General features: G+C 38.9%; 1 protein-coding gene across 2 annotated transcripts in view; it reads left to right on the top strand.

The window, feature by feature from the left end:
• KCNIP4 (potassium voltage-gated channel interacting protein 4) overlaps positions 1 to 26,384 on the top strand; it is a 574,348-nt gene that overhangs the window by 414,108 nt on the left and 133,856 nt on the right. The window contains exon 1 of one of the 2 annotated variants that reach the window (XM_040237929.1): positions 21,016 to 21,109. The exons of the other annotated variant lie outside the window; for it this stretch is intronic. Within the exon in view, the coding sequence (XP_040093863.1) occupies positions 21,058 to 21,109 (52 nt within the window). The 5' untranslated portion in view covers positions 21,016 to 21,057. Of the gene's footprint in view, positions 1 to 21,015; positions 21,110 to 26,384 lie in introns of those variants that run through there. 2 annotated transcript variants of the gene reach the window in all.

Raw genomic sequence — 26,384 nt, 5'->3', positions numbered from 1 at the left:
TTGAGTATATTTTCCTGTGCTTTACAGTAGGTCCTTGTTGGTTATTTTTATAACTCACTGCTATTCAATATGTTTTGATAAAGCATTTTTCATGTTCATTGGCTCATTGGAATGAAAGTTCAGTATTTATATTGCCTCTACACATTCTCTACATGTAGAGGGGGCAGATCCAATTAATTTAAGATAAATTAATTCCTTTATTTAAAATGCTCCAATGCACCAGCAGGATGGAGCCAGGGAACTGAACTGAGGATCCCATGGATCCTCGTTTTCAGCTAACCCTGCTGTGAATGGCTCCTTTCCCTAAAACTCAATTTCTGCAGCTTTCCTCTGTCTTCCAGCAGCTCAGCATTGACTATTCTCCTTCATCCTCTCCTCTCCAGACCCCTGGAGAAGAGAACTCATCTGAACTTCCTTTCAGCTGTTCCACAGATTTAAAGAAAAACAATTTTTGAAAGTTTATCAAGTTCTCTAAGGGCCAGACTTGCAGGTCCCCCACAAAAGTGGGAGCTCAAATCTTTCCATTCAGTTCAGTTCAGTTCTTCAGTCATGTCTAACTCTTTGGGATCCCATGAATCGCAGCATGCCAGGCCTCCCTGTCCATCACCATCTCCCAGAGTTCACTCAAACTCACATCCATCGACTCGGTGTTGTCATCCGGCCGTCTCATCCTCTGTCGTCCCCTTTTTCTTCTGCCCCCAATCCCTCCCAGCATTAGAGTCTTTTCCAATGAGTCAACTCTTCGCATGAGGTGGCCAAAGTACTGGAGTTTCAGCTTTAGCATCATTCCTTCCAAAGAAATCCCAGGGCTGATCTCCTTCAGAATGGTCTGGTTGGATCTCCTTGCAGTCCAAGGGACTCTCAAGAGTCTTCTCCAACATCACAGTTCAAAAGCATCAATTCTTCAGCGCTCAGCTTTCTTCACAGTCCGACTCTTACATCCATACATGACCACTGAAGAAAACATAGCTTTGACTACGTGGACCTTTATTGACAAAGTAATATCTGTGCTTTTGAATATACTATCTAGGTTGGTCATAACTTTTCTTCCAAGAAGTAAACATCTTTTTTTTTTAAATTAATTAATTAATTTATTTATTTTTAATTTTTACTTTACAATTCTGTATTGGTTTTGGCATAGATTGACATGAATCCACCACAGGTGTAATTTCATGGCTGCAGTCACCATCTGCAGTGATTTTGGAGCCCAAAAAGATAAAGTCTGACACTGTTTCCTCATCTATTTCCTGATTTTGGCCTCTTAGGATCAGAATATGGATAAAATGAATACTCCTTGAGAGGAAAAGTCTAGGAAATCTGTCAAGGGTTTTTTCTGGGATAATTTTTTGAAACTCACAATGACCTTGTGCCCCTGACAGAATTCTTATAGGTCAGAGTTAACATGAAATGAGTCTCTGGGAGAGTTCAAAGGATTAACTTAAAGAAAAACCAAGAGAACCTATTTTAAAGTTTTCCTTGGTAACATGGAGTAAATCTCTGTTGTGAATCACCCTTAAAATAATGAGCATTGCTGCATGCTCACCATGCACCAGCTTAGAGTCCTCAGCTCCTTTGACCTTCACAACAGCCTCATGAGAGCGGTGTGCTTATTATCCTCATTTCCAGATGAGAAACTGAAGCCTCAGGAGTTAGGCAGTGTTCCCAAAGCCACACAGGAAATGGTAAAACAGGACTCACAGTCTATTATCTTAACCATTCCTAAATATGGGCTTCCCAGATGGTACTAGCAGTAAAGAATGCACATGCCAATTCAGGGGATATGAGAGATGCAGATTCGATCCCTGGGTGGGTAAGATCCCCTGGAGAAGGGCATGGCAGCCCCCTACAGTATTCTTACCTGAAAAATCCCATGGACAGAGGAGCCTCGCAGGCTATAGTCCAAAGGGTCACAAAGAGCCAGACATGACTGAAGTGACTCAGCATGAATGCATGCATACTAAATATATCTACATTATTGATGCAGTCAGTATTTAAGCCTGGTTATGTTTTGAGAAGATTCAGAGATTGCCAGCTTATTTTTAATGGTAGTGCCCTCCCCTAACCCCTCCTTCATATTGACTCCAGATGAGATTTTCAAAGTCGAGGCATTCTAGATGACTAATGTGACATGATGTATACTGTGATTTTCACAATTTAATGTGCATACAAATCACCTGAAGATCTTATTAAAATGCAAATTATGATTCAGTAGTTCAGGGGTGGTTCCCAAGAGTCTGCATTCCTAACAAGCTCCCAGATGAGGCGGACAGTCTGAGTACCATTTTAAGTAGCTAGAACAGAGAAGAGGAACCAGTCTTGGAATAGAGTCTCAGCTAGATGGCAATTGAGCAGTACATTCCCTAAACTCTCTTAAATGTTCTCATTTGCAAAATATAATACCAAACATGTATATCTCAGGACTGGATTTTGTTTTACTTTTCAAACTTTTTTTTAAAAAATTGAGATATAGTTGATGTATAATGTTATATAAGTTTCAGGCGTATGACAGTGATTCTCATTTTTTGAAGGTTATACTCCTTTTACACTTATAAAATATTGGCTATGTTCCCTGTGCTGCAGTATACCCTTTTAGCTTATTTTACAAGGTCTGTTTTGATGATCAGATTGGGTTGTGCTTTGTAAAGTATTCCCAAAAAGGCATGTGTTACTATGATCATTAACAGGAAGTTCAAACTCTTTCAGTTCAGTGTCCCCAGAAGCCTACATGAACCTCAGATCTATCTTGGTTATAAAAAAAGGATTCATTAGACAAATTGTCGTGCTTGGTTCTATACACATGGGATCCTGAGGTCATGCTGAAATCAATGGTTTTACTCATACAGAGTATAAAATAGGATCCATAATTTCCCTTGGACTTCCCTGGTAGCTCAGCAGTAAAGAATCTGCCTACAATGCAGGAAACATGGGTTAGATCCCTGGGTCGGAAAGATCCGATGGAGAAGGAAATGGCAACCCACTCCAGGATTCTGCCCATAGACAGAGGAGCCTGGCTTGCTAGTCCATGGAGTCTCAAAAGAGTCAGAATGACTTAGCGACTATACAACATCAGTTTCCATTTGCACAAGCTTCCTATGAAATTTTAGCCTGAGAACACAATATTGTGCTCTCTCTGTAAGGATATCTTATCTCAATTTCATAACTTTAATCTGTTCCTTTTTACAAACTGAGTATACTTTAATAGCACTGTTACTTCAAGCTATTAAAATTTGTTGACAATGCTGGGTTCCCTGCTGCTCCCGCAGCTCCCAGTAATCAGCAGCCTAACACCGAAGGCCACTGAATAAGGAAATGATGGCTCAACAAGTTTTCAAGGCTCAGTTTTCCGAATGTCCTTTTCTCCAATTGATAGATAGGTTTGCTAGGATCTGGCATTTCAGATTGTCCCAAGGAAATGCTAATTGGTTTTGGAAACCTTGAAAAAAGTCATGATTAATTCATTAACAAGGAGTCTTCCTTTCTCCTTTGGAATTCAACCAACATTGATTGATTCATTCATTTAACAAATATGTATTAAACAGCCAATGCTACGCATCAAGTATGATGCTGGAGAGACAGAGATGAATGAAATATAAATAGTGTATCGTGGCCTTGGTGTTCAGACAGATCAGGTTCACAGATACATTCCATTAGTTTTTAGACTTCAGATCTTGAGTGCACTAAAACATTTCTGAGTTCAGTTTCTTCCTTGATAAATGATTCTTAAGAAATTTATACAAGACAGTATTTATAATGTGCCTTTTATAATATTTAGTCATGGCAGATGTCTGAAATAGGACAGTTGGGGTTTCCTAAATAGCCCTCTATTTCATTTCATGGAGACCTGGAAGAGCCAGAGAATCTAATAACTTCAATACAGGGTAAGGCGTTCTGAATGATAGAGGAGGACGCAGAATCAACCTTTGAATAAAGCGTTTTTTTTTTTTTTCTATTTTTTTTTTTCACTTTTATCTCCTAAAAGTTCACTCTCTCTCCAATAAAACTCTAAGATCCCTGAGAAGAGAAAGCATCAAGGATCAAACTAAAGCATCAACGGACATTTATGAAATTGAAATGAGTGATGCTAAGGATTTTCAGGATTACAATTTTATTCCCTCTGTATTTGGGGTGAAGCCTAGTTAGTGTGAGTTATAGAGGGATTATGTTTTATTTGAAGAACATGTTCTTGATGACCTCAAGTAATTTAAGTTCTTAATTGGATGTTTCTGTAAGGTTAAAAAGGACGGCTGGAGTTTTTGCTACAAACTTCAAGGGATATTTGCCTTAAAGCAATATTTTACATATCTCACCATTCATTCAGCCTGCCAGCTTCTTGACAACTGTAACAAACATTTGACTATTGCATTACTTTTAAATTGGCAAAAAGTATGAGACTTTATTATTTATATGATACTATTTTGAATATGCATTCAAAATATAACTTCACTTTATGCAACTCAAAAAATTCTCTTAGGCAATATTTTGATATGGTCAAATTAGTTATTTATGGAAAGGTATCAGACAATGTCTACCAAACTGGCATAAAATTAATTTTCTTTAGCAAGATATAGCACCTCAGCTGCTGTGATAAATTTTAACTTCAGATTTTCCTGACTCAGTTTCTAATAAATAAAAATGTCTAGAGGCAGACAGAGTTGCCTGTCTTCAAGGAAAGTATTTCACATTGTGTGTCAGCCTAAAGCATTAGTTACTAAAAGTCAAATTAGAAGGAAGAGCTACTTGTATCTATCTTAGGGACATTGATTTGCTGTCCTTGATTTTTCTATAGTGCTGTTAGAAAATTTAGGATTAAAGTGCTATGGATCTTTCCAACTATACCGTTTAGTTAAATATGACATTATGGACCCATGTTGACATGATTTGTGGGAATCGTTTGTACCTCAACATGTACAATATTGTGACAAGTATTAATCATTCCAATGAATTTAATGAGTTAAAACTCTGCATTTTTGTTTCTGCTAGCTGCTTAGATTGTGTAAACATCTTTTTTGCATTAAGAGGTACATGCGTGTGTGATGGGCTTCCCAGGTAGTTCAGTGGTAAAGAATCTGCCTGCCAATGCAGCGTACAGGAGATGCAGGTTCAGTCTCAGGATTGGGAAGCTCCCCTGGAGGAGGGCATGGCCACCCACTCCTGTATTCTTGCCTAGAGAATCCCCATGGATAGAGGAGCCTGGTGGGCTGCAGTCCATAAGGTCATGAAGAGTCGGACATGACTGAAGTGACTTAGCACACACGCATACACACACACACAAAGTACATCACGTGATAATAGTGACCAGTTCTGTGGAGAGGGCTACCGAAAGTCTTGCTACACCCTGGGAGTCACAGCTTATGCCATTTGCCCTTGTATTGATATTAATAGCGCCCCCTTTCCTGTCTCAGTAGTGTTCCAGATGGGACAATAAATTTTATGGCTGACCGTGTTAGTTTCCTCTGCTCTGAGTGACTTAAACAACATAAATATAATTTCTCAGTTCTGGAGTCTAGAAGTTCAAGATCAAGGTCTTAGAAGCTTGATTTCTCCTGACCCTGTCTCCTTGGCAAACAGCCACCTTCTCACTGTGACCTCCTCACGTGACCCTTCCTTGTGTTCACACATTTCCAGTGACTCTCCTCCTCTTCTTACTAAGACACCACTGAATTAGGGACCATCCTAATAGCATCGTTTTGACTTAGTTGCTGCTTTAAAAGCTCCAATAATGTCTCCAATATTGTCAAATATTCTGAGGAACTGGGGGCCAGGGCTTCTATATATGAATCTGCGGAAAGAATATACAACCCAGCTAACAACATAAAGCAATTTATGAGGCAAAATAAAGCAGGAAAGAAAGACAGGGAGTGGTGAGGAAAGATGGTCAGAGGAGTTCTCGCTGAGATGGTAAAGTTGGATTAAAGACCCGAAAGGGGTGAGGAAGTGACCTTGAAGATACTTGAGATAAGATATTTCAGACACCGACACTAGCAGATGGCACAGACAGAATGAGTAGAGTGAAATAGGAGATAAAACAGACTGATGAATTTGTGTGGGAGGCTTGTACCCACTTTGTAGGCCATTGTAGGGAATCTGGTCATTGGTCTCAGTGATAAGGAAAGTCATCTGATATTCAATAAATATCTGATTACTTAATTAGAAACAAAGTTGAGACAACCCTTACTTCTGGGTTAGTTCTTTGTGAATGCCTGTCTTCAACAGAGATTTACCTAACCCTAACTACATAATAAAGAACATGGCACCCACACACAGTTAGAAAGTCACTCAATTGTAGTGTGAAATGAATTAATTTACCTAGAATGAATATGATTAGCAGCAGTTTGCACAACCTATCCGTACTATTAAGATGTCACAAGTGACAAGGAGTCTCTCTTATATTTTGAGGGACTCCATATATAATGTTGAGAATCAATACAGAGCTATGCTATAATTTGATTTTTTTCTGGCACACTTAAAAACCTGTTAATTGATGTCTGTATTAGTTTTCCTAGAGCATCTGGATTAAATAACTGTAAAGTGTGTGTGTGTTAGTCACTCAGTTGTGTCCCACTCTTCATGACCCCACAAACTGAAGCCTGCCAAGCTTCTTTATACATGAAATTCTCTAAGCAAGAATATTGGAGTGGATTGCTATTCCCTTCTCCAGAGCCAGGGATGGAACCCTGGTCTTGTGCATCCCAGGCAGATTCTTTACTGTTTGAGCTACAGGGAAGTCAACTATAAAGTAAATGGTTTATTTTACTTTACAATTCTCTATTGGTTTTGCCATACATTGACATGAATCCACCATGAAAAAAAAAAAAGCTGAAAAAATAAATAAATAAATAAATTTAAAATAAATAAATAAAGTAAATGGTTTTAACCAACCAAAATTTTATTCTCTCACAGTTTAGGAGGCCAGAAGTCTGAAATTAAGGCATCAGCATGGGTGGTTTCTTCTGAAGGCTCTGAAGGAGATTGTTTCATGCCTGCTTCTTAGTTTCTGGTGGCTGATGGTAAAACCGGCTTTCCTTGGCTTATAGCTGCCTCACTCCAGTCTCTGCCTCCATCTTTACATGGTTTCTTCTGTGATGTGTGTGTCTGTGTGCCCTTTCTCTTATAAAGCCACAAGGCATTCAATTTAAAGCCCACCCTAATTCAGTATGACCTCATCTTAGCTAATTACATCTGAGAAAACTCTCTTTCCAAATAAGCTTCACATTGTGAGGTTCAGAGTGAGCATGAATTTCTGAGAGACCTTTCTCAACCTGGAACAATGTCCATGTAGAAACAGCTAGTTTGTGATATCAGAAATGTACAACTAAATCTCTCTGGTATGGGATCAGCTAACAGAAAAATGGTTCTCAAATTTGGCTTCATATTGTAGTTACCCAATTTAGACAGTCTGGAGATCAGGCTGGGATAATTATTCTAAGCTATCCTCTTGATTCTCATGAGCAGCCAAGACCAACTGATTGGTATTCAAAAAATAGTAAACATGAGCTTCATATCATATCTTATTTTATTTTTATTCCAAGTGCCTAGTACAGGGTCTTACTTACAATATACTCAACAAAAACTATTTGTTAGACTAATAAACAAATAGTTCTGTAGAATAAATACATTGGTGAAAGATTAAGATTTAATACAGAGGCCCAAAAGAATAGGGAAGTACTGTTTCACATTGGAAGCTATAATGGATTATATGTTATTTTTTCTACATTTGAGAAATTTTGCAGAGACAATTATTTCATTCGTCTCCTAACTTCCTTGAGATTAGTGAGTGTCACATATTATTACCCCTATTTTTCAGATGAAGAAATTGGATCTCCTAGTGCAGCTTTCTCAACTGCATTATTATTTTTTAATACCACTGGGAATTTGATGGATGTCCTGTAAAAAATGGAATTAGAGGCAATATTTCTGGTAGAAGAATGCAGGTCACCAAGTTTTCAGTGCTATATTCATATATACTCATCAAAATAAGATGAGTTTTAAGAAACCTAACTGAAGGGGCATAGAAGGAAATAAAAATCACTCTACAAAGTGAAACAAATATCCTGTAGCTGAAGGTTACACAATTAGACACACTCAGTAAGTGAAGTAGTCTAGGTATTTATTGGAGCCATTATGACTACAGTAAAGAAGTCAGAATGTCAGACCCAGAAGGCAAACAGATGGACATGTGCTTACATCCAGGTACTGCCACTTATAAGCTGCATGCATCTGTGTATGCTTAATTTCCTCACCTGTGATTTGTATCATAATATTATCTGCCACATGGAGTTCTTGTAAAGATTAAAAGATACAATGCTTTTAAAGTACTTGGCACACAGAAAGTTCTTATTACTGTCATTGTTAGAAGTCTGAATTTTAGGCATTTATCTCTATTGTTTCTTAGGGCAAAATCATATTCAAGTGTAATTTAGAGAAATTTTCTGTTTTATTTTTTAATTCTTTATTCATATTTACCTTCCTCAAGGTTTAATGAGAGCAGAAACTAGGTTTCTGTTTGCCACTTCTTAGTAGGTATGCAATGAATATTTTTAGAATGAAACTTAAATTAGATTACCTCACTCTTTTGCTCAAAATCTTTCACTTTCTGCCTAAGTAAAAGCCAAAGTTCTTATAACAGACTATGAGACTCTATAGGATTTTATACTAAAAGGAGCTGAGTAGAATGAATAAAGGGAAACAGGTTTTTTTTTTAATTTTTTCAAGCATGTTATTAAAGGGGAGCAGTCGGGGAACTGGCCAGTCATAGGATGAACAGGGTAGCCTAGATGATACTAAAATGACTATGACTGGGGTAGTGGAGGGGCAGAAAGACTCAGTATATAATAAACACTCTGATTAATAAGAAAGTGAACTTTATAATATCAAATCTTATTAAAACTTGATTTATAAATTACATTTGTGGTTTCTTGTCATCAGAAGACTCAACCTTACTCAATTATAACTAGCTTTCTAATTTCAAATACATGATTGACTAATTCCAAAGGAAAATTTAAAATTATAAAATAGGTAATAATTAAAAGCACTTAAAACAATATATATATATTTTTTTTTAACAATATATATTTTTAAATGAGATATATATATATATTTTTTAATGGGTTATTTGTATTTAGTTTGGAGGAATACTGCAGTTGGGTTTAGGTTTAATTCATATTTCTAATACAATTATTATTAAAGGGACAATATGCAAGATAGAGGTTTGGGGGGTGCTTTAATTGCTACTATATATATATAAAAAAAGATACTGCTATCTATTTTGAAATACTCCTTTTTGAGTTGGGTGCTAAGCCTTAAACACATTTCAGGAGGAGAACATTTATCTCGCCGAGCTATGTATATGTAACCTCACTTGAACCTCCTAACACCTCAGGACATAGCAAAGGCTGAATTATTATCATTCCTGTGATACAGCTGAGATCAAAGAGGCTCAGTGAGCTTAAGTTACTTTCCCAAATTCTCATGAACAAAAAGTGGAAGAACTTTTTCAAACCAGTACTGACTGACTCCAAAGCTGTAAGTCATTCCACTACAAATGTTACCCAAGTTACTTACATTTTTAGATTGCATTTTTTATGTAGCTATGTCACTTACATTGTTTTGTTGCATAAGATGAGATCTACTCCCTTAAATTTTTGAGTGCACAGCAGTGTCTGCTTAACTAGAAGTGCTATGTTGTATTGCATACAACAGATCTCCAGACCTAATTCATCTCATGTAACTGAACTTTATACAGGGGAACACTGTATCCCCTCCCCCCGACCCCAGATCCTGGCAAGCCCCATTCTAGTCTCTGCTTCTATGAATTTGACTGTTCTGAAGGCTTCCTCTCAGTAGAATTCCATCTTTCTGTGACTGGCTTATTTCAGTTAGCTTAATACTCTCTAGGTTCATCCATGTTCTCACATATGGCAGGATTTCCTTTTTTAATTAAAGCTGAATAATATTCCATCCTATGTAAATACATATATTTTTACCCTTATTTCATCTTGCCTACTAATTTTAGCTATTTTTAAATACCATTTTAAAAATGAAGTTGTACAATTTACATTACTGATAGTTGAATGGAGTCAATGGCTGCACGTTACTCTGTGGGAACGGACCTTACCAGTTGCTAATACCCCATGACTAGACCATTTGCCATCCAAACCAGAACATTTTGAACACAAAAAGGGAGTGCTAACAAACTGGATGTTGGTACAATGCATAAACTGGCACTGTCCTGGACCAACAGAAGACCTTGTCACCATACCTATAGGGAGCTCCAAACAATACCCCAACCCCACACAAAAGGTATCCCCTTATAAGAAGTTTGGGCAATCTGTGCAGAGGAGCAAAGGAAAATTAGACTTCAATGATGATTACTTTCTTTATTTGCTTTTTTTTAAGTTTGTTTTTTAATTGGAGGAAAATTGCTTTACAGTGTTGTTGTCAATGATGAATCTTAAAGGATCCCAAAGAAAGTGGACACCTTTGCTGTGTTGTTGTTCTCTGTTAACATGCTCTTGTGAGCTTTGCCAATAGAGCAGGGCAGAAATGTGGAAGAACAGGAGCACTCAGTACTAGTTTGGAAAGCGCTGTAGCTTTTGACAGTCTAGTCCTTTACTGACATTCACCTAGCAGTAGTTTACAATGATTATCCCATACCTAAGCTGACTAAGGCTCTCTCTAAATGTTTCATGAGGTATGCAGTCAACACAAAGTTAAAGAAAATCAAATGGGACCCTGTCTTGCTTGAGAGAGCAACTGAGACAGAGGCAGAGAGACAGAGAGCAGAGAAAGACAGGGAAATGAGAGACACAAATAGACACAAAGAAGGGCAGAGACAGACAGACATGAAGCCAGAGAAACACAGACAGCGAGGGAGAGGGACACAGAGGTAAGGAAGTGAGAAAGATTGAAGAAAGTGAGAGGAACAGCTAAAGACACAAAGGCAGAGAGAAACACAGGAAAGACACAGAGAGGCTGACAGACCAGCATTCGTTTACACGAAACAGGTGTCTTCAAGTGGCAACTCTCAGGAGAGTCAAATTTATTCTGTTTGCATTTAGATCTAGTCTGTAGATTATTTCCAGCAAATTCAAGCACTTTCTGGCTCCCTCCTTCTATATTAACTAATAAAGAGGCTACTTGGTTTACAATCAGACAAAATGAAACAGGAAGGTCAGTGTGATGGCTCCAAAATTCATAGCTACAAAATTAAATGTAGGCATTTCCCCTTGATTTTTGGCCACTAACTCTGCTGGTGCCCTTCTTCAAAATAAGTCATTATAACTGGGGGCTGACTATAGCATTCAGTAACAATTGATGTGGTTTGATAGCAATTTTCAGCAAGAATTATCATCAGAGTACATACTCCAAATTATCTGGAGTCCTGTTTCTTCAGGAATAAATTTGAAAAGGTAAAATGAACTGTGTGTGTATTTATCAGCCCTGTGTGTGTGTGTGATCAGTTGCTCAATCGTGTCTTAACTCTTCAAGACCCCATGGACTGTAGCCCACCAGGTTCATCTGTCCACGGGATTTCCCAGGCAAGAATACTGGAGTGGGTCGCCATTTCCTTCTTCAGGGGATCTTCCCAAACCAAGGATCAAACCTGTGTCCCTTACGTCTCCTGCTTTGGCAGGCAGATTCTTTACCACGTGCTACTGGGAAGCGTCAGCTCCAAGCCCATGTTAAAAATTGATCTGCTGGTGGAAGTTCCTATTTGCAGTCACTCCAGCACCAAGTCACTGCCCACAAGGCAGCTTGTCACAGACTCAGAGGAGATCCAGACAGGATCACAGGGCCACTGCAATGCCTACTGATTTTGTCATAGTTATTGATTCATGGAAGACACCATGTCTGTGGAAACATTAGCCATTTTTCGCCAACAGACATCTACACGTTTAGGATCTAGGAAGAAAAACATTGGTCATAATTTGGAAGCACAAGATGGAAGCTTAAACAGGGATGTGAATTATGGAGCAGAAGCCTTTATTCCCAAGCCACAGGAAATATTCGTTCTTGATAACAGCTCTCCTAGATAAAGGAGAAAGATAAGGGTAATTCTCATTATGGTGAAATTACCACTTCTATTACCATCATCATTACTTGTTGATTTCATAATTCATGGCCCATCACTCACCTGGAAGCCTGTCATTTACATGTAATTGCATTTTTTGTGTGTAACTGGAAAGCAGTCTGAAAATGACCACTTGTTTATACACTGTTGAATTGAGGAGGGGTCAGAAATACGGAGCAACTGAGGTAGTGGTTGTGTTCTTAATAATGTCAGGGCTTCCCTGGTGGCTCAGAGGTTAAAGCATCTACCTGCAATGCAGGAGACCTGGGTTCGATCCCTGGGTTGGGAAGATCCCCTGGAGAAAGAAATGGCAACCCACTCCAGTATTCTTGCCTGGAGAATCCCATGGGCAGAGGAGCCTGGTGGGCTACAATCCACGGGGTCGCAAAGAGTCAGACACAACTAAGTGACTTCACTTTCACTTAGTAGTGTCAGGCTTTGTAAGATGAAACCTTTCCTATTGATAAACATGAATGAATTTTCATTCAGTTATATCACAATTTAAAGTAGTCTACTTATTTGCACACTTACTTCTTATTCTCTTTTCTGTATTATCTTGTTTCCTGATTTTTTAAGTACTAGTACCCTAGTACATTGATTTAACTTCTAGTTGCAGGGATAAGGGAGTTGGCTTAATTTTGATTTGTAAGGCAATAAATTTATGATAGATTATTGGATTCAGCAGTTTATGTAGCCAATTAATTTAAGGTATTAACCTCTCCATTGTGTCAAAAAATATTGAGTGAATTAATAAATGAGTAAGATGAATCACTAATATATGTTAGTGCCTAGCATGTGCTGGCTGCTAATAATCAAAGTAGAGCAAGAAACTATCTCAGCTCTTTAGGTATTTTTGCTGAGATGTAGCTCCAGTGAAACCTCCCTGGCCACCACACGGAAAATTATGTCTTTCCCACTCTACCTCTCAACCTGTTCAGCAATAGCTCTCAGTCCTGCTTTCTATCTGGCAAACTTTAGTTTTTGCTACTTATTTTTATTACTTTTTCTTCCCCGACTATAAGATCAAATAAAGCGGGAATTATTCGTAGTACCTGGGATAGTACAAAGCACACTGAAGACCTTCAATAATTTTTTTTGAATAATGTATTACTCAGTGAACAGAGTCCTTCCCTCAGAGAATTCAGGCTTAATAGAAGAAACTGAATTATCCATCATGGGCTATAACAGAGGTTACCATTAGTGTAGATGGTTAGACCCTGGAGAGCAGGGATTTTTTTCTTGTACGACCACTTGTGCATCCACAATTCTACAACAAATATTATTTACAACACATGCATTATTGTAAGTGCTTTTTAAATAAATGAGTAAATAAATATTTATGTGAGACAGTTAATCTATACAAGAGTGCTTGGTTTCTATGGGTATAAAACGCCATCCATATTAAGGCACTTTGCTGGTTGACCTACCTTCACCAGATAATCTCTTTCTCGTGTTATTGGCTGGGGAATGCACTCAGTAGCATCCTTGGTAGATTGCCTTCACACCCAGATGTCCAGTTGGTGAAGAGGACACTGCTTCCATGCTAAGAGGAAGCATATCATGCAGATTCTAAATGAATCTGCCAGTTACAGACATGCCACCAATGTGCACATTTTGAGACCATCGTGTAAGATAGAGTCTAATTTCATGCTTTCATTAGATATTGATTGAACACTTTATATATTAGGCACTGTGGAAAGTAATGGGCATACAGTCATGAATAAGAAAGATTTAGTTTTTGGTTTCATGATATGGTAGAATGTTAAGTCTACTCTCCTATATAGTCTCTTGATTTCTCTATTCTGTCCCTGACTACTTTGGGGTTAATCAAATACTTTTGATATTACATTTTAATTCCTCAACTAGATATTTACCTGCACCTCCTTTTATTATTTTCATTTGTTTTCCCAGCATCTAGAGATTATAATATGTCTCCTTCACTTATTCAGATTACTTAGAGTTAATATTGTCCCACTTTGTGTAAAATGTACAACAGTAAAATTTCATTTATTTTCCCCCCATACTTTATGCTATTATTGTCAGAAATGTAATATTGACAAATGTAATAAACCCCACAATATTTTTGGTTGTTTTAAACAAAGGAAATAGGAAAATGAGATAATATTTTATATCTATTCACATATTTCCAGTTTCCAGTGTTCTTCATTTCAGTGTGTAGTTCTAAGTTCCTGTATCATATCATTTCTTTTCAGCCTGAAGAAATTCCTCCAGTATTGCTTTTAAGGCAGGTCTGGTATCTATGATTTCTCTTAGCTTTAGTTTACCTGAAAATACCTTTATTTCATCTTCATTCTAAAAAATCTATTTTCACAGAATATAGAATTCTGGGTTGAAAATCTTTTTATTCTCTCCAGCACATAATTCCATTGCTTTCTGTCATCTATTGTTTCTGATCAAAAACCATTATCATATTATTACCACTATATGTAAGGCATGTCCTTTTAGTCTGCTTTTTCTTGAGATTTTTTTTTAACTTTTTTCAACAATTTGACTACGGCATACCTATATGTAATTCATCTTGTATTTTTCTTTATTGAAGTTCAAGGTTCTTGGATATGAACATTGATGTTTATAAACAACTTTGGAATGTTTTAGCCATTTATTTTTCTATTTTTTCTCTCATGTCTCATTTGGTTCTCTAATTACATTTATGGTAGACTATTTGATATTGTCTCACAAATCCCTAAGGATCTGTTTATCTTTTAATCCCTTTTCCTCTCTGTTATTCAGATTGGATGATTTGTCTTTTTTCACCTCCATTCAAGCTCTCAACTCTTTCCTCAGGAGTCCCCATTCTGCTATTAAGCCCATCTAAAAAATTTTTTTTTCTTTTTAGATATTTTGCTTTTCTCATCTAAAATTTCCATTTGATTCCTTTTATGGTTTAATTTCTCTGCTGAAATGTTTCACTTGTTTACTTCTTATGGCTATATTTTCCTTGAAATTCCAACATTTGTGTCATCCTAGGGTCTATTTCTATTGACTGCTTTTTAAAAATTCTTGAGTATGGGTCACATTTTTCTAGTCCCTCACATGTCTCCTAATGTTTGGTAGCACAGACGGATTTTGTTATAGTACACCGTAGGGAGTTTAGATTGTGTTATCTTCCTTCAAAATGTTTTGAGTAATGTTCTGGAAGGCATTCCACAGTTATTAGCACTTCTGGTCTTGCCAACTACAATTCTACTATATTAAATGTTAGGATAGGTCCATTTTTATTTCACAATTAGTTACAGGACGTGGCTCTTACTCTGGGTGATGATCCTTACTCTAAAAGCAGAGTCCATTTGAGCTCTCAAGTGCATGCCAGAAGTGTTCAGTGCTATAGTGCCATTTCTTTCTGTCCTTCTTTCTCACTTTTTTTTTTCTTCTTATTTATGTATTTATCTTTTTTGGCCCTGGCAAGAACTCCAGTATCTCATAGTACTGAATGATTTCTGATACCTCTGTTCAGTTCTGTCTTACAGCAGCTTACTTGCTGAGTCTTATGAAGTATGTCCATGATCATGCATCACCCAGGCTTTGGTCAATGACTGTCTTAGTCAGGGTTTTCCAGAGAAGCAGAACCAACAGGATATATACAGGTAAACAGGAAGATACTTATTAGGAAAGATTGGCTCATACAATCACAAAGGCTGCAAAGTCCCAAAACCTACCATCTGCAACCTAGAGGCCCAGGAAAGCTGATGATGCTTCAATCCAAACTTGAAGACTTGGGAGCCAGGGTAATGATATAAGTCACAGTCAGAGTCCAAAAACCTGAGAACCAGTAGCATCAGTGTCTGAAGGTGGGAGAGATGGATATCTGAACTCGGTTAGAGAACAAGTCTGCCTTCCTCTACATTTTTGTTCTATTCAAGCCCCTTAACCTCTTGGATGATGTCCACCAGCACTAATGAAAGTATTCTTTTTTATTCAATCTACCAGTTAAATAACTAACCTCTTCTAGAAACATCCTCACAGACAGACATACACAAAGATGATAAGTCGCCAGCTATCTGGATAAATTTTAGCCCAGTTACATTGACACATACAATGAAATATCACAATGGCCACATTTAATTCTTACATGGGTCCTTTCCTGTGACACACATAACAGTTCTCTCTTCTCCAGCACCATGCCCTGCAAATTCTAGCTCAGTATGTTGAGCTTGTGCCTTATCTCTCTGATTTATGGAAGGAACATGCCCCTGGCAGAGGGAGCTGGGCATTCATGGAGCTCATCTCAGGAGTTTCTTCCCTCTCCAGTACTATAGTTCTACACTGCTTATTGTTCAGTGCTTGAGAACAGTTGCCTCATGTACAGGCATACTTCATTTTATTGTACTTAGCTTCATAGTGCTTCATAGATACTGCATTTTTTAGCAAATTGAAGATTTGTGGCAACCTTGTATTGTTAGATGACAGCATTTCTTAGCAATAATATATTTTTAAATTATGATTTGTACAATGATTTTTAGACATAATGCTTTGGCAAACTTAATAAACTACAGTATAGTATAAATGTAAATTCTATAATTAAGTTCTAGACCTAAAATTTATGTGACTAATTTTATTGCTGTATTCACTTTATCACAGCAGTCTGGAACAGAACCTGCAATTTCTCTGAGGTATGCTTGTCCAGCTATATGTTTATGGTGAGACAATACTTCCAGTAAGTTATTTATTCTCTAAAGACTGGAAGTAGAAATCTTCAATCTTACATTGTAGTAGGGAAGACATGTTGAAAACATAATTGCATCATCAATTGTTTCAATTATATTTCTGATAATGCTGCTGCTGCTGTCGCTTCAGTCATGTCTGACTCTGTGCGACCCCATAGATGGCAGCCCATCAGGCTTCCCCGTCCCTGAGATTCTCCAGGCAAGAACACTGGAGTGGGTTGCCATTTCCTTCTCCAATGCATGAAAGTGAAAAGTGAAAGTGAAGCCGCTCAGTCGTGTCCGACCCTCAGTGACCCCGTGGACTGCAGCCCTCCAGGCTCCTCCATCCATGGGATTTTCCAGGCAAGAGTACTGGAGTGGGGTGCCATTGCTTCTCTGATAATGCTATGAAGGATAAATATAGGAGTAAATATAGGAAACTATAGGAGCTTATGATAAAGCTGTTCATTATCTAGTTTGGTCTGTCAGATAAAGTTTTCCTTAGGAAGTGATTATTGAACTGAAATCTCAAACACGGCAGAAGAGAAAGCCACAATAAGGTAAAACACAATTTCAGACAAAGATAGTAGCATGTAGAAAGGACTGGGATGTATGCTCAAAGGACTAAGAAAAATTAATATCTAACATTAATTGAAAGTATGTTATGAACAGTCACTATACTAAGTGCTTTATGTATTATTTCATTAGATTCTAACAATAGTACAAGGTAGATACTAGTACAAATCCATTTTATTGATGAGGAAACTGACATTCAGATTAAATAAAGTTACCCAAGACCATGGTGCCAGGATCTACCTAGGCTGTTTTACTACCATGCTTGAACACTCAGACACTAAGGGGAAAAGTGCAGAGTGATCTGATAGCTGAGAAGGAGAGACTGGAAGGGAGAGACAGAGACAAAGTGCAAAAGAGAGCCTGAGGATTCCATGATATCCACGTCCTACCTGCAGGAAGCTAAAGCTCTCACTGAGGAGAAAACACAGTAAAACTAAGGTAGTCACCATATGGAGAAGGCAGGCACCCCACTCCAGTACTCTTTTGCCTGGAAAATGCCATGGACGGAGGAGCCTGGTAGGCTGCAGTCCATGGGGTCGCGAAGAGTCGGACACGACTGAGCGACTTCCCTTTCACTTTTCACTTTCATGCATTGGAAAAGGAAATGGCAACCCATTCCAGTGTTCTTGCCTGGAGAATCCCAGGGACGGCGGAGCCTGGAGGGCTGCCGTCTATGGGGTCGCACAGAGTCGGACATGACTGAAGCGACTTAGCAGCAGCAGCAGCAACAGCAGTTACCATATACAATTTACATTTAAATATATTCCTAAAATGGACTTTAAAACTATGTTTTGACAACCAAGATCTTTTTAGTATAAAGTTTTGTTTTGTAAAGAAAAGACAATGACACTGAGAAGATTAATAACCTGCCCAAGGTCACTTGGCTTGAAGTAATAAAACAGGGACTAGAAACTAAGACTTCCAGCTACTGATTGAAAACAAAAACCTGTATACTTTGTAGTCCCACATGAGGGTTCAAAAGATGCTCCAGGCAAGAACAACATTAACTACTCATTTGGAGATGGGGCTGAAGGCAGGGATATCAACATTAATACTTAAGTACTTGAGAAGCATAAAGGTCCCTTCTGCACACCCAGGCCTGAGGGTCTAGGAAACTGTCAAAGAGAGAGTGAGTTTGGTAGATATCAGAATTTAAAGGAAAAGAAGGAAACTGAGCAACCAGCAAATACTTCTCAAGTGTCTGCTATGTGCCAGTTTCAGGCATGATTGTAAAGTTTGCCTTGTTGTTGTTCAGTTGCTAAGTCCTGTCTGACTCTTTGTGACTCCACTGAGCTGCAGCGCACCAGGCTCCCCTGTCCTTCACTGCCTCCAGGAGCTTGCTCAAACTCATGTCCATCGAGTCAGTGATGCCATCCAACCATCTCATCCTCTATCGCCCCCTTCTCCTCTTGCCCTCAATCTTTCCCAGCATCAGGATCTTTTCCAATGAATTGACTCTTCACATCAGGTGGACAAGTTATTCTTGCCTTGAGAAGCTTATGAACAGTATGAAAAGTTTGGCTAGATATCAAAAAGTCCAATCTGAAACACAGAAGCTGAGTTAAGAGGTAACAATTCTCTCTCTTACTGTCAAAGGTTAGTAGAACCTTTCCTTTCTAACTTCTTGACAGGAGAGAGTCTCTGCAAGAGGGGGTGATGCCCAGAGCAATGGAGGGGGTGCTGTGAATCAGGGACAACAGAGAAGATAGAGCAGAGGAGGGAGGGGGTTCTTCTCTCTGGAAGGCTGCAAACTGACAAGAAAATTTTATCAAGATGAGTGCGTTTGAACAGTTTGGAAGTTTGCAAGAGCAGGTGGTGTTGTTGCTCAGTCACTCAATCATGTTTGACTCTTTGTGACCCCATGGACTGCAGCACGCCAGACTTCCCTGTCCTTCACCAACTCCTGGAGCTTGCTCATACTCATGTCCATTGAGTTGGTGATGCCATTCAACCATCTCGTCCTTGGTAGAAGTTGGTAATTGTTGAAGGACCCACCTGACTATACACACAGTGGCATGAAGATTTGAGAGGACACCAATGGAAGAAGCAGAATGTCCTGCTTGAAAAGCTAAAGCAAAGTCATCATATCCCAGACAGGTTTACAAGGAGAGAATACTTAGATAGATGTGTTCCTTTAGAAATGTAGTACAAAGAAGCTAACCAGAGTCTGCAGTATGTAGATCAGATTGATTTTACAAGTTTAAAAGCTTCTTTAGATGCTAATCTAGGAAATGAAATTGGGTGTTCTCTTGGTATGGAAAGTGAATCTGTCCATTCATTTGTCAGACATTTATTGATCTCTTACTATGTGCCAGACTCTCAACCAGCACTTGGCATTATCAAGTAATTACGATATTTCACACCATGTAAATGTCAAGGGCAGAGGAGGGACCTAGTGTGGGAACAGACAAGAAGGGTGGTGTGGCCAGTGGCTGGTGGTCAGGCAGCAGGGAGGATGATGAACAATGCTATCAGAGTGAGGAAGGGCCAAATTGTGCAGGGATTGGGGTCCATGGTAGAAAGTGGATTTTTTTTTAAAGACAGTGGGAAAGTTTTAGGGGTTTTTTTAAGTAGGGAAATGATCCAATATGGTCTATGTCATCTACTGTCATCTCGACACAAGATCTATCTTATCTATCAGGCTTTTTAGCCAATGGGCTCCAATGGTAGGATGAATAGCTCCAAAGGGAAATATAGTAGCCTTGTACTCAGGACTTTCTATAATACCACAGCGGGAATTATAAATAGAAAAGCAACAAGGGGTCCATTTGCCAAGTTCATATTTTAAGGGTGGTCGAATTGTTAAGGGTGGTCCTTTTGCTCTTGCTTGTATTCTACACTTTCCAAACTGATTTGGGGCAGTAATCTATATAGTGACATGAAGATTCAGGCTTCTGGTCACTCAGAATGGGCAAGTTGATGCTGAGCTGGACAGATATGGCTCCTGGCACCAGCAGGATTTCAAGTGCTCACTAGCTGGCCCACTGGGTCACTACTGATTTTCCTTGAGTCCTCACTAACTACTTGAAATCACAGATACTGCTCCATCTACTCCTGGGTTAACATTTTGTGAATACTCCTTATGTCTTTTAGAATCACTCTGCTTGAATAAGCCCCATCCATTAATGTCCACATGTGAAGGATGTCCCATCTCTGGGCACATCAGCTTATGCTAATTAAGCTGCATATCAAGGACATCAATTTTCTCACTTTCAGGGAAGGCAAAGGTACTAACAGGTGATTGTGGTGTGAATGATTTATGCAGAGCACCCACTCCCCTGGAAGCAAAGATGGGAGTGATGAGTGCAGAAAATGTCACGTGGGCCATTAACCTGCTTCGAATGTTGAAATTTCAATCCAGTTCACTCTTTTAGTGATATTTGCTGTATTCCCAATTTAAGACCTCCAAAAGTCAGCAAAAGATTTATTTGCATGATTCTTTGCTCATGGGGTAATCATTATCTAATGCAACATAAAATAAACCTAAAAGGGAAAACCAGGATTTTGTTAGTTTTGTTTTGTTTTTTTGTTTTTTTTTTTTTTCCTTCTGGGGTCCCAACCCTCTGCCTGTGATTGCCTGAGCAAATATGGCTGCACCCAGATCCTGCCTGCCATGGCATCTGCTGACACACAGAGCAGCATGCCCCAGGTTTCTCTCTGCAGCTGGCATTAACAGAACCCATCCCATATCTTCTAGGTTTCCTCTACACTCAGAACAGCACCAAGCGTAGCATTAAAGAGCGGCTCATGAAGCTCTTGCCCTGCTCAGCTGCCAAAACGTCGTCTCCTGCTGTTCAAAGCAAGTTTGTTTGTTTGTTTTTCTCCCCCAAACTCTTTGCTTTGTTTGTTTAGGTCTGAATGTATTGCAGTTCTCTGCTTCTAAAGAGAATCAATCAATATATTATATTCCACAAAACCAACTCTATTGATGTACTCCTGTTTACCTAAATACCAAGGGGAACGTCTGTGCAATTAGAAACCACTTCCCATTTGGCAGACTGACAGCACAGTGTTAATGTTGAGAGCCTCAGCTTCAAAACATTTGGAAATTTATGCTTGATCTGAGGTGTAGGGACTCGGATCAGATAACTCTTGGGATTCCCATTGCCAAAACTGTTAGTGGAACAGCTGTACATTTTAAATTGCATTGCTTGTCAGTTTTCTGATTCACCATACATGGATTTGTTGTGTCATACTGCAAACATAAAAAAATGTTACTAGGTCTGAAAAGACACTATAAAGCGGAAAATAATTACACAAATGTGACTTTTCTCTGCCCACTCTTTCCCAGTATCGTAGAAAACAAAATCACCTCATACATATACATATACATTTATTAACTGATAGTGGGGTTACATCCTGATAAAACCAGTGGGATAAGGTGAAAATATTTTAAGTCTAAAATGCATTCAATACACCCAACCTACTGAACATTGTATCTGAGCCTAGGCTACCTCAGATGTGCTCAGAACACTTCCATGAGTTGGGCAAAATCATCCAACACAAAGATTATTTTATAATAAAATGTAGAATATCTCATGTAATTTATTAAATACAGTGCTGAAAGTGAAAAAAAAAATGGTTGTCTGGGTGCAGAATAGTAAGTGTATCAATTGATTACCCTCATGAGCTCATAGCTGACTGGGGACTATGGGTTTCTAGCAGTCGCTGCTGATGCCCCACATCATGAAAAAGGATCTACCAGACAGCGAATTGCCAGCCAGGGAAAAGATCAAAATTAAAAGTACAGTTTCTACTGAATGTGTTTCATTTTTGCATCATTGGTAAAGTTGAATAATTGTAAGTCAAATCAGTCAATTCATTTAAGTGGCACTGACCCAAGTTAATATGTCATAATAAAAAGTTTTATTAATTCATTTATCCACTCAATATATATTTATTATATGTCAGTTCCTGTGCTGCAAGATAGAGCATTATAAGTCTTGGGCCATCTGTGTGTGTGTGTGTGTGTGTGTGTACCTACACATGTAATACACACACAAATATATATGTGTATGTACATACATACATATATATGTGTATATGAAAGTGAAAGTGAAGTCGGTAAGTCGTGTCCGACTCTGCAACCCTACGGACTGTAGCCTGCCAGGCTCCTCCGTCCATGGGGTTTTCCAGGCAACAATACTGGAGTGAGTTGCCATTTCCTTCTCCAGGCAATCTTCCTGACCCAGGGATCCGGTTCAGGTCTCTCGCATTGCAGACAGATTCTTTGCCATCTGAGCCATCAGAGAATCCCATATGTATATATACATATACATATACATATGCATGCATGATATTTATAGATCAGTCAATAAGGTTGGAAACACAGACAAATTTGATGCTGTCTTGAAGCAGAATTCTCTTTTCAAGAAAACTCAGTTTTTGCTTCAAGTCTTTCAACTGATTGGATGAAGACCACTCACATTTCTAGGACAATCTCCCAAATACCTTCAGAGCAACACTTAGATTAGTGTTTGATTGCATAACTGGGTGTTATTGCTAGACAAGCTGACCATCAAACTAATCCTCTCTCCATCCTCTTTTTCCTTCAATTTTGTGGCATTCTTAAGGAGCAAAATATACAGGATATGTAAGGGGATACCTCTATTTATTTCATAAATATGCCACCAGTTATTTATAATGAACATTTACAAGCATTCTGTGTTTACAGCCTTTCATACATAGTTTTTTCAAGCACAAAACAAGTGTTAGAATCAGATAGAGAAGGTGGTGTTCTTTGCCAGTGAGGAAATAGAACATTAAGAAGCTAGATAGGATATTCTTCGTGTAGGGCTATAACCCATGACTTCACCTATCTTCTTTTCTGTCACATCATTTTGTCGGAACTAATGAACTCACTTCTTATTGTTCGGTCGCTAAGTCGTGTCCATCTCTTTGCAACCACACAGACTGAAGCATGCCAGGCTTTCCTGTCCTGCACTATCTCAATGAACAGTGAACTCAGTGAGTGATTTAAAAATGTGAATGCTCTAAAATTCCACTATTTTCAACAACACAAATAAAGAAAATATGGAAAGTACCTCAAACAACCCAATATGTGCAGTCAAAGTTCCCAGAGTAGAATAGTAATTTATTTCAGTGGCACTGACCCAGGTTAATATGCCATAAAGAAAAAAATTTATTAATTCATTTATTCACTCAATATATATTTATTATATGTCAGTTCCTGTGCTGTGAGATAGAGCAGTAAATACAACAACCTTTAAAAAAGCATTTTCCTACTAGAATCTTCTGTGGGGAAAGTGAGAAGGATGAAATTATTTTTATCAATAATAATCCTATGTACAAAAACTATATAGTTAAGATACATTGTTTTGATTTTTTCCCTTCATTGTGTATACACACAAACCATCTCACAAACAAAACATAATCTGCCATCAGTAACCTGGAAGGCCACAATTCATAATGATGACAAAATCTCAATTCTACATGATATTGAAGCTGTGGACATTTTTATTGCTACTATTTGTCAGTGAATGTTGGTTATTAGAGCCATTGTTTTTCCCCTTGGAAGCTTAAATAAAAATTGCCAATTTATCAGATATTTACCAAAAACATAGTCATCTGTACAAAGTAGACAAATAAAATGAAACTTTCCAATGGATCTCTCTATTCACTTGAAGTAAAGTGAAGAGAAAGTCACTCAATCATGTCCGACTCTATGCGACCCTATGGACTATACAGTCAATGGAATTCTCCAGGCCAAAATACTGGAGTGTGTAGCCTATCCCTTCTCCAGGGGATCTTCCCGACCCAGGAATCGAACCAGGGTCTCCTGCATTGCAGGCAGATTCTTTAGGAAAGAACAAAATCACCCTGCCCTGTTAACACTCCCTGAACCAGTACTGCAGAAAGCCACATCCCTAAAGAAGTGATCACAGAGGATGCAATACAATACAACTGTGAAGAAAAAGGACATTTGTTAAAAAAGGAAAAAAATAAGACAAGATATTAAAAAAATCAGCAGCCTGACTTAAAAGTTGATATTTTTATAAAAATGGGTTGTCATAAAACTGACTTTTATTGAACCCATATGAGATATGGCCTATGATTTGCTGATCCACAAAGGTCTGCAGATTTAAAACTCCCTCCCTCACCAGTCACCACCTTCCCTGTTAGCCATGAAGAAAAGAAAATCCCAATGTCGAAGTAGATGACTTGAAAAGGAGACCACATTCATTTCATTGCTATATTAGAAAGGTTTTACGCATATTATTATTACACCCCTAACCATGATCTGGGCCCTAAGCAGTTGGGCACAGGACTGAAAAGATGACATGAACACACGAGGCAGCAGGCAGGTGCTTGGGGACAAGGACCAGAGTGACAGAGGACCCCAACCCAGGCCACCAGGAGGAAAAGCAAGGGCACCAAACATCTCCAAGGCGGGTCACAGAGAGCCCCTTGATGAAGTCTGACTTGACTGAGAGAGTTCCAGGCTTGAATCACCTGCACAGAGGCGGCAGAAATATTCTCCGCCAGATCCCGTGCAGCTTCAAAGCTAGAGAGCTGAAAGTTACTTTAATAAGAGGCCAATCAATATTGTGGACTTCCCTAATAGCTCAGATGGTAAAGAATCTGCCTGCAATCCAGGAGACCCCAGTTTGATTCCTGGGTCAGGAACATCCTCTGGAGAAGGGATAGGCTACCCACTCCAGTATTCTTGGGCTTCTCCTGTGGCTCAGCTGGTAAAGAATCCGCCTGCAATGCGGGAGACCTGGGCCCGATCCCTGGGCTGGGAAGATCCCCTGGAGAAGGGAAAGGCTACCCACTCCAGGATTCTGGCCGCCGAATTCCATGGATGGTACAGTCCATGGGGTCACAAAGAGTCAGGTACAACTGAATGACTTTCACTTTCACTTTTCAGTCAACATTGTCACTCAGTCGTGTCTGACTCTTTGCAGCCCCATGGACTGTGGGCTGCCAGGCTCCTCTGTCCATGGGATTTTCCAGGTAAGGACACTGGAGTGGTTGCCATTTCCTCCTCCAGGGGATCTTCAGGACCTAGGGATTTACCTGCATCTCCTGCATTGGCAGGAGGATTCTTTGCCACTGAGCCACCAGGGAAGAGGCCAGTACGCATTCTAAATTTCATTTTATGTTTTCAGGAAGGCAGAAAAGAAAGGGTTTTCATTCCTTTGGCACGAATATAAGATTTATCAGTATTATGCAAATACAAAAAGAAAAACAAAATGTTTTCTGTAGGAAAAGAAACAAGCTTCTGCTGAGTTACGGAGCACTTAAATCCCCCAAACCAGAGAACCCAGGAGTTTGCAGGGAGCCTTCCCCCATCCAGCTCCCTGACAGACTCCCTCTGTCATTACCAGGGAGCAGCTGGAAGCAGGTGACTGCAGAACAGTCTTCCTCATGCTGAGCCCAAAGGCAGCCTTCCTTGAACTTCCAACAGTAGGGATCCTGGTTCTGCCCTTGACAGTAATCTGCGTGTCTGCTCCTTCTTCCTTCTCCTCTTCCTCCTCCTCCTCTTTCTCCTTTGGAGTTGACAGGGTGAGTGGTTTATTTATAAAAGTCACTCGTGTTCATGGCAGCAATCTGGAAAGTACAACACACAACTCGTGACATATTCACATTACACAGCACACAGTCCTACTATGCTCCTTTACCTTGAAGTGCGTGCTCAGTTGCTTAGTCATGTCTGACTCTGTGACCCCATGCACTGTAGCCTGCCATGTTCCTCTGTCTCCGGAATTTTCCAGGCAAGAATACTGGAGTGGGTTACCATTTCCTCCTCCATTACCCTGAAGTAACAACAAATAATAAGTGACATCTTGTTTCATAGATGTGCATTCATTAATAATTGCAACCATACCAAATATTTATCCTTTTCTTACATTGCATACTTTCATATGTACTAACCTTATTATTAAAATGTAAATATCATTTTAATGGCAATCATAATATTACATTATATAGTTACAGTATATTGTATTTTATTGTATTCCCTGGCTTTTGAATATTTAGATGTTCCCCCTTTGCTCTTTTTTACTTAATATAAATAGCACTGAGATAAATATCTCTGCGTATATATCTAC

Source organism: Oryx dammah, unplaced genomic scaffold (assembly GCF_014754425.2).
Source record: "Oryx dammah isolate SB20612 unplaced genomic scaffold, SCBI_Odam_1.1 HiC_scaffold_3, whole genome shotgun sequence".
Taxonomy (NCBI): Eukaryota; Metazoa; Chordata; class Mammalia; order Artiodactyla; family Bovidae; genus Oryx; species Oryx dammah.
This window is presented reverse-complemented; position numbering and strand designations above follow the sequence as displayed.